Source organism: Corvus moneduloides, chromosome 5 (assembly GCF_009650955.1).
Source record: "Corvus moneduloides isolate bCorMon1 chromosome 5, bCorMon1.pri, whole genome shotgun sequence".
NCBI lineage: Eukaryota > Metazoa > Chordata > Aves > Passeriformes > Corvidae > Corvus > Corvus moneduloides.
The window spans coordinates 63,332,059-63,344,520 of NC_045480.1; the positions used below are offsets into that span (position 1 = coordinate 63,332,059).

At 44.6% G+C, this 12,462-nt stretch overlaps 3 protein-coding genes across 7 annotated transcripts in view; 2 read left to right on the forward strand and 1 right to left on the reverse strand.

Moving 5' to 3' along the window:
* The window catches only part of NAA15 (N-alpha-acetyltransferase 15, NatA auxiliary subunit), a 37,831-nt gene extending 36,393 nt beyond the window's left edge, over nucleotides 1–1,438 (reverse strand). Inside the window, exon 1 of the mRNA XM_032109272.1 lies at nucleotides 1,082–1,438. Within this exon, the coding sequence (XP_031965163.1) occupies nucleotides 1,082–1,135 (54 nt within the window). The 5' untranslated portion in view covers nucleotides 1,136–1,438. The remainder of the gene's footprint in view (nucleotides 1–1,081) is intronic.
* A 142-nt stretch (nucleotides 1,439–1,580) lies between these two features.
* NDUFC1 (NADH:ubiquinone oxidoreductase subunit C1) lies at nucleotides 1,581–4,452 on the forward strand. 2 transcript variants are annotated; one of them, XM_032109276.1, is made up of 4 exons: nucleotides 1,581–1,773; nucleotides 2,499–2,602; nucleotides 3,472–3,554; nucleotides 4,298–4,452. In XM_032109276.1, coding segments are annotated over exons 1-4 (366 nt in total). In that variant the 5' UTR covers nucleotides 1,581–1,595; the 3' UTR covers nucleotides 4,299–4,452. The 2 variants fall into 2 exon arrangements, with proteins under 2 accessions (XP_031965167.1, XP_031965168.1); XM_032109277.1 differs by lacking the exon at nucleotides 4,298–4,452 and having other exon boundaries at nucleotides 3,472–3,555.
* Nucleotides 4,453–5,475: 1,023 nt separating this feature from the next.
* MGARP (mitochondria localized glutamic acid rich protein) overlaps nucleotides 5,476–12,462 on the forward strand; it is a 29,675-nt gene continuing 22,688 nt past the window's right edge. For all 4 annotated transcript variants that reach the window (XR_004240218.1, XR_004240219.1, XM_032109273.1 and 1 more), the window contains exons 1-3: nucleotides 5,476–5,679; nucleotides 7,151–7,254; nucleotides 8,314–8,416. Coding sequence is in view for 2 of the 4 variants with exons in the window: in XM_032109273.1 (XP_031965164.1) it covers nucleotides 5,595–5,679; nucleotides 7,151–7,254; nucleotides 8,314–8,416 (292 nt within the window). In the remaining 2 variants the exon portion in view is untranslated. The remainder of the gene's footprint in view (nucleotides 5,680–7,150; nucleotides 7,255–8,313; nucleotides 8,417–12,462) is intronic.

The following is a 12,462-nucleotide window of genomic DNA, read 5'->3' on the forward strand; positions in this document are numbered from 1 at the left end:
CCTAAATGAAACTGCATGTCTCATGGTCACATGCCTGTTCATAGGGCTTTCTAGTTCTATGTGTTCCATTTTCATAAAATATTTTGGAAAAAGAGGTTACAGAAGACTGTACACATCCCTCCCACTTAAGTGGCACAAGTTTACAGAACCTTAAGAGCACTGTTGCTCCAACAGGACAACAGTACTCATCCTACTTCTGATCTCTGGAAGGACTCAAAATAGTAGCTTAAGTCTCTTTGAAAGACAACATGAGATTTTTAGACAAAACCGACTTCATCTGAGAGAAAAAGGTATAGTGCTTGATCTACATACAGAACCTTCTAAACAAATCCACTGAAGTTGCTCACTAACAAACTTGAGACATTTCCAATTCAACCCAAGTCCTTAGAAATACAATGTTCCTGCAACACCGCATAAACCTGAAACAAGTTCCTTAAGATGTAGCTGAACTGGGCACATTTTGCTGGTATTTGGACTGTAGACCATCTTAACCTCATTCTAAAAACCAGGCTTATTGCCTAAATTCCACTGAATGTTCTCTCATCCATATGCCACGTGCCACCCAGAAAAATCGACTGAGAAAGTTCCACAGGAGTTGGCTGCAAGTTAAACTTCGGGAAGACTTCAAAACCTTCATCCTTCTCCACTGCCTCCTCTGAAAGCCATCTTCCCACCGACCAACAAACATGATTACCGTCTATAGCAAAAATCTGAGTTATAAAAGAAAAAATAAATAAGTAAAGCGAATCCAGGGCGGGTAGTTCGGCAAGACAGCGGCTGCAACGGCGAGCAATGAATGAAGGGGCCGCGGGGTACTTCCCAGAGCCCGGGGTGCTCCACCGCGGCCAGCACCGGGACCTGGTGGGCGAGCGGGGAGACGCGGCGGCCCCCAGCGCTGCCCTAGCGAGGCGGGAGGGGCGTGGGTGACAGGCGGCGCTGGGACCGGCCTGCCCCAGCCGTAAGGAGCCGCGTTCGGAGCGGCGGCGCCGGGGCTCCGCTCCCCGCCGGCTCGGGGTTCGAGCCGGGGCCTCCTCAACCCGGTCCCCGCGGCCGAGCCCGGGCCTCCCGCCCCGCCACTCACCAGGATGCGCTTGAAGAGCGCGTTCTCCTTGGGCGGCAGGCTCACAGAAGGCATCCTCCCCGCCGCCGGCTCCGGCGCCGCCGATGGGCTCCGACGAGGAGAGTGAGTGGGCGGGCGGGCTACGTCCCGTCCCCGCCACTCGGCCGCCGCCGCCGTGAGCCTTCCCACTGAAGTACAGCCGCCCCCGCTGCCTGCCACCCGCGCCGCCGCGGCTGCGGGCCAGGGCCTTCCCGGGCACTCCCGGCCCCTCCGGCCCCCGCGCGCGCCGGGCTCTCCGCGCCAGCCTCGGGCGCGCTCACGTGGTCCCGAGCGGCCGCGGAACCGCCGCCAAAATGGCACCGCGGAGCTTCCCCAGCCGGGTCACGGTGAACCCGCGCATGCGCCACGGCCCCGCGCCGGCCCCGCCCCGCCAATTGTGTGAGCCCCGCTACGCAGTCGGGGCCGGCCTGGGGCGATTTCGGCGGGGTGGCGGCACTGCTCGGTGCTGGTGGCGGGCGGGGAAGGGTGGGGGGCCATGGCGTTGCGCAGGGCTCGCCGGGCCTCACGCGGCGGAGCTCGCCCGCGCGGGGCACGGACGGGGCGGGGCGGGGCGGTCCCACCCCCACGGGCGGAGCCGGGTCCGGTCGACAAGATGGCGGCGGCCCTGAGGGGGGTGAGGTGTTGGGGACTGGTGGCGGCAGCACCCAGCCTCGGTGAGCGGCGGTGGTGGCGGGGCGAGAGCCCCTTCGGGGTAGGCGAGTGGGGTCTGCCCCGGCCCGGCCCGGCCCGGCCCGGCCCGGCCCAGTGACTCAGGGCTATGGGAGCTCTGCTGCCTGTGCAGGCGGCGGCGGCGTCCCCGCGGGCCGGTCTGCGTCTGGTATTAGAGCAAGCTGCGGTGGCGGCTTCTCTCCTTTTACTGTTTTTAATCAAAGCTCATTAGTTACCTTTAATCTTTTATTTTTCTGTTTTAATTTGGTGTTGCTTCCTGGCGGGGGGAGGGCTCAACATGTCTCGCTGCGGTGATGGTGCCGGCCTTTCCCAGGAAGGCTATGCCCTGAGTGCTCTTGGTTAGGCAGGGGATGGGAGGTGGGGAAGGCCTGGGGCTGGGAGCTTTAGGTAGGGGACAGTGAGAGGCACCTTTATAGAGCAGAAGATGCGGGAAGGGATAGTTACTGTGGTTGCGGAAGGGGCAAAAGGGACTGCTTTTGAGTTGTTGGCAGCCCCCCGGCCCCTCTCTCACAGATCAGGGAGCACATGCGGCGGTGTTAGCTACGAACAGATCAGCTATCACAATGCTATGGAGACCACATCATCATTGCATTGGTTTGGGGTTTGTGTTGTGGTTTGGTTTTTTTCCCTGATTGCATGAATGTCAATAAGTACTTGGTGGTCTAAACCTGAGAAATGTTAATGCATTTGTAATCTTGTGCCTTTTTAGCTTTTACTCGTTCTGCATTTGTTGTGAAAAAAGCGAATAGTGCCCAACCAAACTGGCTGGGAGTTGGCTTGGCGTTTAGCACCAGTGCTGCCTTGTGGGCTTTTGTAAGTGTTTTCATTTGGTTTTGTTGAATTTAACTATTCTTAAAAATCATAGTAGTGCTATGAATGCAGTGACTACAACCTACTGAGTTTATTGTGGTAATGGGTGGTCGTAACAGGTGTAAAGATTTAGGCATGATTATGTTCATTATTTATGTTTTCCCAGCTTTATGTTGTGCCCTTATTTAAAAAAATGAACAACTTCTTCAGCTTCTCTCTGTTGCAAACGTAAAGCACCCACAACAGAGTTAATTCTTCAAGCCTGTTGGATTAATGCTTTGGCATTATTTTCCCTGTGGATCTTAACAAAAAAAAAAGACATAGGGATGTGCCCAGATAAATGTATTTATCAGACTACCAATGTGTTCTCTTCTTATTTTTCAGCTGATTAAGGTGGTTTTAACTGATTTCAATAGATTAAGACCCCTTTTTCCTGAGCAAAGTGCACATGTAAGATACTCTCTGTTTCAGAGAACTCACAGACTTCAGTTGTTAAAGCAAACAGGGTGTAGTAGCTCTCAGGAAGAATCAGGCAAGATAAGCAGCACTCCCCAAGGTGACACTGTTTTCAGAGTTGGATGGATTCCCTTTGGGGTTTTCCTTTTTTTGGGGGGTAGTGAATTAATTGGCAGTGGGAGGCCCCCCCCCCCCCCCCCCCCCCCCCCCCCCCGCCCGTCAGGAGAAAATGTTTATCCTAGGCATTGTTTCCACACCTTTTTCAGTTGATAATTTACATATGTGTTCTGGATGGCTTCAGTTACATAGTGGTTTGCATTCTGATAACAGGTATTTTATATTCTGTAGAACTCTTTTTGTTGGCTGGATCCAGCTGTGAATTGTATAGCTGTTTATAATGTACTGCTATTTTATAGCTTATCAAGCAGCATAATGAAGATGTAATGGAATATGAAAGAAGAAAACAAGAGAGAGGACATAAGTGTACAGGATGTTCATAGTAAGTGTGCACATCCAAATGCTTTTGACTTAGCTGAACACAAATTCTGAAGATCTTTGACATCTCTTAGGAGTCAAAATACTGAACTGACTTAGATTCTTCTCTTACTTTTTTTCCTCTATACTTTGTGTCTTGGCTTTTGCTATTCTTTTAACTCATTCCCAGCTTTAAAATGGTAAGGTGGCTGATCTGTATTTTCATATATTCACTTGTGTGCATATTCTCTCTCAGCTTTCTATCTTGGACATGCAAACTCTTAGAAAATAACACATCTCTTACAGTGTCTATAATAAATAAAGGTTGTAAATTGAATACCTTATAAATGGCTCAGTGGCAAGGAAACAAGAGTGACTAAAGATAGATATCTTTTCATCTTTTTTATTTTAACATGTTAACAGTGGGGTATGTTTTTTCTCAGTTTCACTTCTATATTACACATAAGATGATGTAAAGTCAATGCCTGTAGATGGGCACTATAGGGCAAATTGTATGTGGTCACTGTCCTTTTCGGTATAAAAACATATTTTGTGTTTCTGCCACCTAAGAAGTCTTTGGGGATTATGGCCTCAGAGCAATTAATATGCCATTAATTCCTTATACTAAGAGAAAAACTTGTGCTGTGGTTATTTTTCCCCATAAATATTCCTTTATAGATGAAAATGCAGGATGTTATGAGATGTTTCTAACCACTTTCATCACATCTAAATTTTTTATTGCTAAGAATTTTTTCTCTTCTTTCATAGGCTGATGACATACTCACAAAGAGGTAACATGAGGACCAGTTGTCCTACAAATAAATGAGCACAGAAGAAGTAAAAAGTTATCTAATTACTTGTATGTTCATACATTTCATGTGCATAATTAAAAATAAATTATAAAGTCTAGAAGAAACCTGAAACTACTTTCTTTGCCATTAATATTTCATTCTGCTGGTCTTGAAGTTGTTTTATTGGCATTTCCATTTCATAGTTTACCAGTCTTACTTTCAAAACTGCCTTTGCTATTCTGGAAGGTTAGGTTAGACATCAGTTCAGATGAAGTTGAATAAATATTCCAGAAGTGTATTTTTGCTCTGCCATCATTTTCACTGCTAAATTTATAAAATAAGCAAATATAAGAATGGCGTCTGTACAAATGCTAAAATGTGCATTTTCCTGTGAGCATTTTGGGAACTGGCCATACCTGAAAGGTGCCCACAGTGGTGAGACTACACAGTCAATGTCAGTCTTGGGTATGAGCCCTGCCTTCTGAACACTTCTGCCCTCTCTTTGTGCATCAAGGTCAGTCAAGGACAAAGACTGGAAAAATGGCATCATGGCAGTCGGCAAAATATGACATTAGATAATCATGGAGGGGACAACGAAGCTCTGTATAGAGAAAGGATGAGGAACAGGGCAACTACCTAACAATGTAGGGAGGACAAGGATAGCTGTACAGGTTTGACTTGGAGACGGCCATGACTGTGACAGTCGACATGATTCCACAGCAGCAATTCACTTCGACTGTTTTACTGCTAACACCGAACGCCTTTGGCACGGTGCTTAACCTGAGTACCCTTCGCCGTGAATTTAGTTGATTTCTCCTTTTTTTTTTTTTTTTTCTCTTGGAGAAATTCCTTTTAAAGTAAAACAGTAGTTCCTCCCCATCTTCCCTCTCCTTGGTAAATGCCGTCCCTGTTAGTCCGGGTCTGTTCTTGCAGTCAGTACCGAACGCCAGTGGCCGTTTACTTGCCGCGGGGCAGGTCGGTGTCGGCAGCTCCGGGCACTGCGCCGGGTACCCTGCGCTCCGGAAAGACGCTTCCTCCTCTCGCTGCAGCTGGCGCTCTGCTCGCTGCCCCTCTCCACCGGCGCCATCCCCAGGACACTCCCGGCCGGCAGCAGCGTCCAGGTGCGCCGGGCGGGGCTGCGGCTCGACCCGCCCCCGCGGCGCCCGGGGCGGGACCGGTGCCTGCCACCGCAGCCCCGCGACGACGAGCAGCAGAAACTCGGTTCCGTTCTGCTCCGCGCCGCCGCCGAGTCCGCCGCTCGCTCCGCCGCCACCATGTCCCTCTGCAGGGCTGCCTCGCAGGCGCTGGCCTCCCGCCTGAGCAGGGCTCCCGCGGCCGCCAGCCGCCTCAAGCAGCGTGGTACGCGGGGCCGCCGCGGAGCCTGCCCGGGGCCGGGTAGAGGTCACCGGGACGGCGTGAGGGGGCGCGGGGTGGGCCGGGCCGGGTGGCGGCGGCGGAGGGGACGCGCGAAGGTCGCGGGCGGGGGGAGCGCAGAGCCGCGATAGGTGTAGCCGGGGCGGGCGAGAGCCGGGCACGGCTGCTCGGTCATTCTGGGCTGTGAACACTGGCTGCTTCAGACCTCCGCCGCGACCTGCTGGACAGCCGAGCCGGCCGGGACCCCCTACCCCCGCCCCATGGCAAAACGGTGGCCGCTGCTGCCTTCCCTTCCATATAAAATAGCAGGCTACATATCGCCCGGTAGAGCAGCCGGAGCGGCGGTGCCTCTGCAGGGCTACCGGCCCCGGGAGGGAACGGGAGCAGACCCGATGTGCTACAGCCGTGGCTTTTGCCGCATCAGGGTTGTGTAACCAGTGGCAAAAAAATCTGCCAGCTGTGTTGGGCGATGGCAGCTCGCTGACCACTGCTATAGCTAGCAGCCCCGGGGAGAGGGTTAAGGAGACACTGCTGCTGAACGAAAATATAAATATACGCAAATCCGTTAGGATGCCCGGCTATTGGAGCGGAGTCTGAGAAGTGTGTCATGAGACAGATGATGCTAAACATAATCTGGCACACGATGGCAGTATTTTGAGATTGCGATTATTTTTGCAGCTGCCAATTGCAATGCTCAGAGCCATTTTATTTTTCATGAGCTCTTTTTCAATGAGACATTTCTCATCTGGGATCAAGTCACAAACTTCAGTGGAAACCTTTGTTGACCAAGAGAATTACGTGTGTTTTTCATGGGTCTCTTTTTGAGATGTACAGATGAATCCAAGACTGTAGTAAGAAATAGTTTATCACAAATAAATGGGTAGCACTGCTATTAGAGTTAATATGTACTCAATCAAGTATATAAATTGTATAATCCTACCTCTCTGCCCTGTTGGCCAATTCATGAGGTGAAGGGTATGTATCAAAGTGTCAGCAGTCTGAGAATGAAAGAACATGAATTCAAACGAAAAAGCTTTTTTAAAAATTCCCTGTTATTAAACTGAAGAGAGAATTCATTACTTCTGCTGATCATAAGGAATAAGGACAGATTAATTCTTTCACCTACATTAGTCAGGAACTTTTTTACATTCCGTTTTTTTTTTTTTTTTTGACATTCCTTAGTCTATATAGACTGTATCCAGTACTTGGAAGCTGATGGGAGACAATGTAGTTTACAGAAAAACTCACCTCTTAAGAACAGCTCACTCATGGACCTTGTTCATTTGAGCACCATACCCTGTGTTACTTAGTCATAGGATACATCAGTAGGCTGTACCTCTCTGTTTTATACCCTTTTTGAATCATCCTTTCCCATACAGAGTTCAGATTCTATCGTTCTTTTTTGTGATCGTATTTTAGCAGCACTTTACATCAATTTACCTAATGGTTCTTATAGCACCTCCTCGCCAGATGTCATCTGGGAGTGTTCCTGGTTCTTCTGGAGACAGCATGATGATCTATCTCCTTGCTGGTGTTGCTGCTTTTGGTGGTTTATTTTATGTAAGTGTTTGGGGATGGAGCTGTTTGTGCTTTCTGAGCTGGCATGGTGTAAGGTGTGTTCTGGGTTAAAGAGTATGGTCAAGATGCAAACCATCAATGAATGTAGATATTGTAGCATATAGCTAAGTGCAGCCTAACTTAGAAATCAGCTTAAGAGAATTTAGTGAAACTGAAAGGCTATTGCTTGCCTGTTCTACTGTTACTTTGATAAGTAGTGCTGGGTCATTCTTAGTGGAAAGCATATTTTAAACTATGTGAAATTGATGTGTCCAAAGATGGAGTAAGGCACCTCCCTCTAACCCCTTACCTTGTCTTGTCAACCACAAACATTAGGAATATCTAAAAGTGGGCAAGGCAGATGTGAAATAAGCTGTCTGAAGCTGCAAGGGGAAGATATGAACCTTGTTAATTTGGGCACATAAAAAGAAGATAAGAGCATTAGTTACTTCAAAAAAGCATGTTAAAGTTTTGTAAGCATCTGCTTTTGTTAAGCTTTTTGGTAATCATTCTCTTCCCTGCTTCTAAATATATTTGACTCTGTGCTTCACATCCCTAAATCCTCCATTTTATTGCTTACTTCTACCCTTCTCCCCCATAATCTGAGATAGTGACTAGCACACCCCAGAGCGGTACATATTTTCCTGTCCCACAAAGTAATCCTCTTGAATGGTAGGCAGCTATTTGTTCAAAGTAGCAAACATGTATGATTGCATTTCTGGAGGAATAACATATTCTCTTGCTGTCACATTTTTACCATGTTACAAAAATAATTATGTAATTATCTTTTAAAACGCTGTTTTCAATTCCTGAAACACAGCAGCACTTCAAAAGCTGCATGGTATATTGTATTTGCTTTCTAACAATGGAGAAACATGAAATGCATAAATATATTAGTATTGCAGATTGTTAACTTTTTTTAACCTTGCTTAGGATAAATTTTATATGCATTTTAAGATGGGCAGTAGCACTTGCTTAAAATCCCCTCTCTCCCTCTCCCCTCTTTGTGTTTGATAAATTCATAGGGATGTAGCAGTACGTTTAGGTATAATTCCCTTTCAGGCCTACAGAGTAGTCAGTTCATCCCGTAGCAAGTTTATTGAGCATACGAATATTCTTCGCGAGAGAGCCGAGGGGCGGAAAAGCAATCCTTGGTCAAGGAAGGGTGAGTTGAGCTCTTCTCTCTTGTTCCCTGGGTACACGAGGATCTGGAACAGATTTCTGGATTGTCTAATCAGGCCTTAGCACTGTCCAAGTCCTTGTCTGAGGTGTGCAAGTGGGACTGAAGACAAAGGTGGTTGTGTGGTGTTGTTCTGTTACAAAGCTGCTGCTTCACAAATTTTGGTGGTGGCCTTAATGTTCAGGCAGTGAATCTGGTCTTTGATCCACTGGTGGAGGCTCTTTGGATGGAAAGAGTTGATGTGTGAATACTATTAATTGTATAATGGGTGTTTGATTTACTGGAAGCTTAATGAAACTTGACTGAATGCATAATGCTGTCAAAATCAGTTTTGTTCTTTTGTTTGTTGGTGGGGGGGAGAAGATAATATTTTTTTTCAGTCAACAGGTTGGCTTCAGGCCATATGCCATCAGGAAACAGTTCAATGGGGAAAAAACCCTACATTTAAAAAACATACTCTAACTTGCACCAATTTTTTGTCCCATAACTTTGATTTTGTCTTTCTAATTTGGGGTTAAATGAAACATAGGCATTACCTAAATGTATGGCAAACCCTTACTTAGCTCTTCATTCTTGAATAATTAGACCGTGTTAGTTCAAATACTTGTAATGGAATGTTGTCTCTGTCTGCATCAATTAGTGTTATGGCATTAATGTAAAAGGTAGAACTTTGGCAAGCATGGCCTTGCTAGGAGAAGCAATTAGGAAAACTTCTTAAGGATCTTTTTATATTTTTATTTGGTTGTTATTAAAAAATATAAAGTACTGAAGCCAGAGCACTTGAAGGTGTTCCTTTTTTTTTTTTTTTTTTATGTTGACATCTAGGGAATTGATTTAATATATTTGCATGCACACAAAGAATAGATTTGAATAAAATATCTTGAGTTTAAATTTTGTTTTCAGTGTGAGAACATGCTTAAATTGTCTGCCTCTATAATTATTTCTTTAGAAGTTAGTTGTTAGCCTTGAACTTCCACAACACATGCTTTAGTTTCAGAACTTTAAAATTACAGATCTTAAGATTTCAAGTAGTAAAATACCTTAATTTCCTAAAAAGAAAGCAGCTGAACACAGTATAGTTTTAAAACTCAGTTGTTTAAATAAATGTTGAGAATTCAGCCACAATTTGCAATCCTTCATTGTCCCTAAAATAAAAATGTAACCAGGACCAAAGTAGATCTTCTCTCCTAGGGACTTGGTCTTCTGCTGTTCAGAGCAGAAGTCAGGATTACCCTCATTACATTTTGACTGCCGTAGTTGGAAGAACGGGGAAGCATTAAGCAAACCTTCCAATATGTTCCCAATAATGTCAGTGTGTTCCCTCTTTGCTCTTAATGTGCACTTCTGCAAGGTACTGAGTTTTAGCCCTGGCCTACCCACATGTTGGAGTGAAATACTAGCAGTAATGAGTGCTCAGCAACTAATTTTGGGTACTGTCCAGACATCCCATCATCTGCTGCTTTGTGCTGCTTAGTAAGTCACAACCAGTGACCGATGATAGCTGCCTCCCTTTTTATTGATAGTAAGAAATTCAAAATGTTTCTAAGGCCATTAATAAGTTGAAACTTATTTCATATATTATTTTCAATATTTGACTTCTGAATAAATGTTCAACCCAGTTTTTATTTGGACTTCTGAGTAGCTAATTCCAATTCACAGTACAAAACCACCATTGAATCAGCTGCTTTTTAAAATCCTTCTTCATTCCCAGCTGTGTATACCCAAAAGAGGTTTCTGTTCTTACTTTTCCTACAGAATCCTCTGTGTGCCTTCTCAAAAGAGTTAACACCCCTCTTTCTCCCCTTTTTCTCCCGTTGCCTGCATAGTCATATTTTTGTGTTTATCTTGTCACAGTGTTAGCATAGTATTGCTTTTCCCAGAAGTGCCATTGCAGTTTCTTTCCCTGTGCATTTTTTATAGTCAGTCCGTACACTTTTGCACAGTAAGCATTGCTGATAAGAGCAATTAAAAATTCTGTTCTCAAAGTGTTCTGATAGTTTTTTTAGGGGCACATTAAATCAAGCTTAAAATAAGCTCTAAAACAGAGCTGGTAACAATATGAAGTGGTGGATAGAAAAGCAGCGTTCCAAGCAGCACGTTCATGGCATATTTGCTGCATATGGTAAAAGAACTTTCTAGGTGGAGAACTTAACACTGGAGAGCAGCTGATCAGAGAGAGACTCTTTTGCTAGGATTTTTGTGGTTTCTCTTGTGGGAAAAATTCTCCCCTTACGCCTGAACCCAAAACGTCTATTACAGAGAACTGTACATAGCAAGAAGTCTGTCGAAACAAGAGAAACAATCATTCTAGGGTTCTTTGTTTATTAGAGGGTTGAAATTATATTTAATGGTATTTTAATTAATGACAACAGACATTTAGAAAGAGATCTGATAGCAAATTTCCTGTGGCTCTTTCTAACTGAAAGGTACTCTCAAATTTAGGGAGGGATTTAAAAAGCCCCTGGAAGAAGGCTGACTCGAAGTAGCAGTAGAAAATCTGAGACATCATTTGAAATGTAAAACGATGTTTGGCTTGCAGGATGTTCTACTTGCTTATTTAGCAAATACTAGTTTTGTCTTCCATTTGTTGTTTGTATCCTTTAAGCTTGTTCCTGATTTCCTTCTTTTTTAGCTATGATTTTTCTAACAAGCTGATTCAATCTTTCTAATCTATACTCTGCTTTTACACTTTCCAGACTAAAACACAAGGGAGATCTCTTTCCAAACCCGAGGAAGTTAAATACAAACAAAGGACAGTCGTTCACCATTGAGTACCTTGCAGCCCACCTTGGGATGGCTTTATACCTTCTATTGTAAAACTCCATTCTTGTGAGACCTTAAAAGAACTACCTATGTTTGCAAGGCCAAACCATATTGAGCTTTTTACTGAATCTGTTCTGTAGAAGTTCTGAGATGGAGAAGCTGGCTGTTCTGAATGAATGCACTCTATTTGACTGTCCAATAAAGTGTACTGAATGCTGAGCTTGGCTGTTAGCTTGTTCATTGTGTAATGAATTTAGGGGTTTTTTTTAAATAGTGTTTTCTTAAAGGGACATGATCAGGTTTCATAATGCAAAGTTTTGATTTTTACTGAGAAATGAATGGACTTGTCTTGAAACCTGAACACAAAATGATAGGCTTACACTGGCATAAGAAGACCAAAAAAATAAAATTGATCTGTTTAGTTTTTAAACAGATAGAAAAGAATAAAACGAACTCTGACTATGTCTCTTTAAGCTCTTTTGTTTCAATTCTCATGTAGTTTACATTGTATTAAAAACTCTATTTCCAGTTCTATTTTTTCACATGGTGAGTGGGTTCTAGTGGTGAACTTGTGATGAACAGTTGGTGTATAACTTTTCCTTTGTGAACTTGATGTTAGTGCATGTTTGCATGGTGGTTGTGCATCTTTGTTGCTTTGTGCTGTTAGTTTTTCATTACTTGTCTCAGCTGAGTTTGAAGTGATGCATGACTGGGAAACACTGTTTTTCAGGTTCTAAGGAGTCTGACCCACAGTGGTATAAACAAGTCTTTAAAAGAGAGTTGTGACTTGTAAAAAGAAAATAGTCAGTAATAAGTGGTCATATCTCCAAGTAAGTGAGCTCTGACCACTTAAAATTAGCAAGTTATTTTCTTACTTATATAAGACCAAATGTCTTCTTCCCCATGTGGTAGTTTCACAGAGTCATGCTCCCTCTGGCACCTGTGTGTGTACCATCACTGGCCCTTTCAGCAGAGTGGTTTGAAGCAACACTTGGCAAGGTCCTTTGTTATCCTCCCCTGCACCCCCAACACTTGCTTTAAGCCACAGTTTCTTTTCTTATCCCATTGAAACATGTTACGAAACTCAGTAATTAAGAATATGGTTTCCTCGTCTTGTAAACATCATTTTTTGATGCCACATTAGACAATATGGGGGATTAATTACTGATCCTTTTTTTTGTTAATTCTGATCCTGAATCTTAGCTTCCCACTTTAAGTGAGGATGATGATAAAAAGTAGTTGGTAAAATTTCTGTTGCATGCATGCAT

Coding starts and splice junctions, on each gene's coding strand:
- NDUFC1 (XM_032109276.1), top strand. CDS start 1,596: ATGGCGTTGCGCAGGGCTCGCCGGGCCTCACGCGGCGGAGCTCGCCCG. Junction 1,774..2,498: donor GGCGGCAGCACCCAGCCTCG/GTGAGCGGCGGT, acceptor GTGCCTTTTTAG/CTTTTACTCGTTCTGCATTT. Junction 2,603..3,471: donor GTGCTGCCTTGTGGGCTTTT/GTAAGTGTTTTC, acceptor GCTATTTTATAG/CTTATCAAGCAGCATAATGA.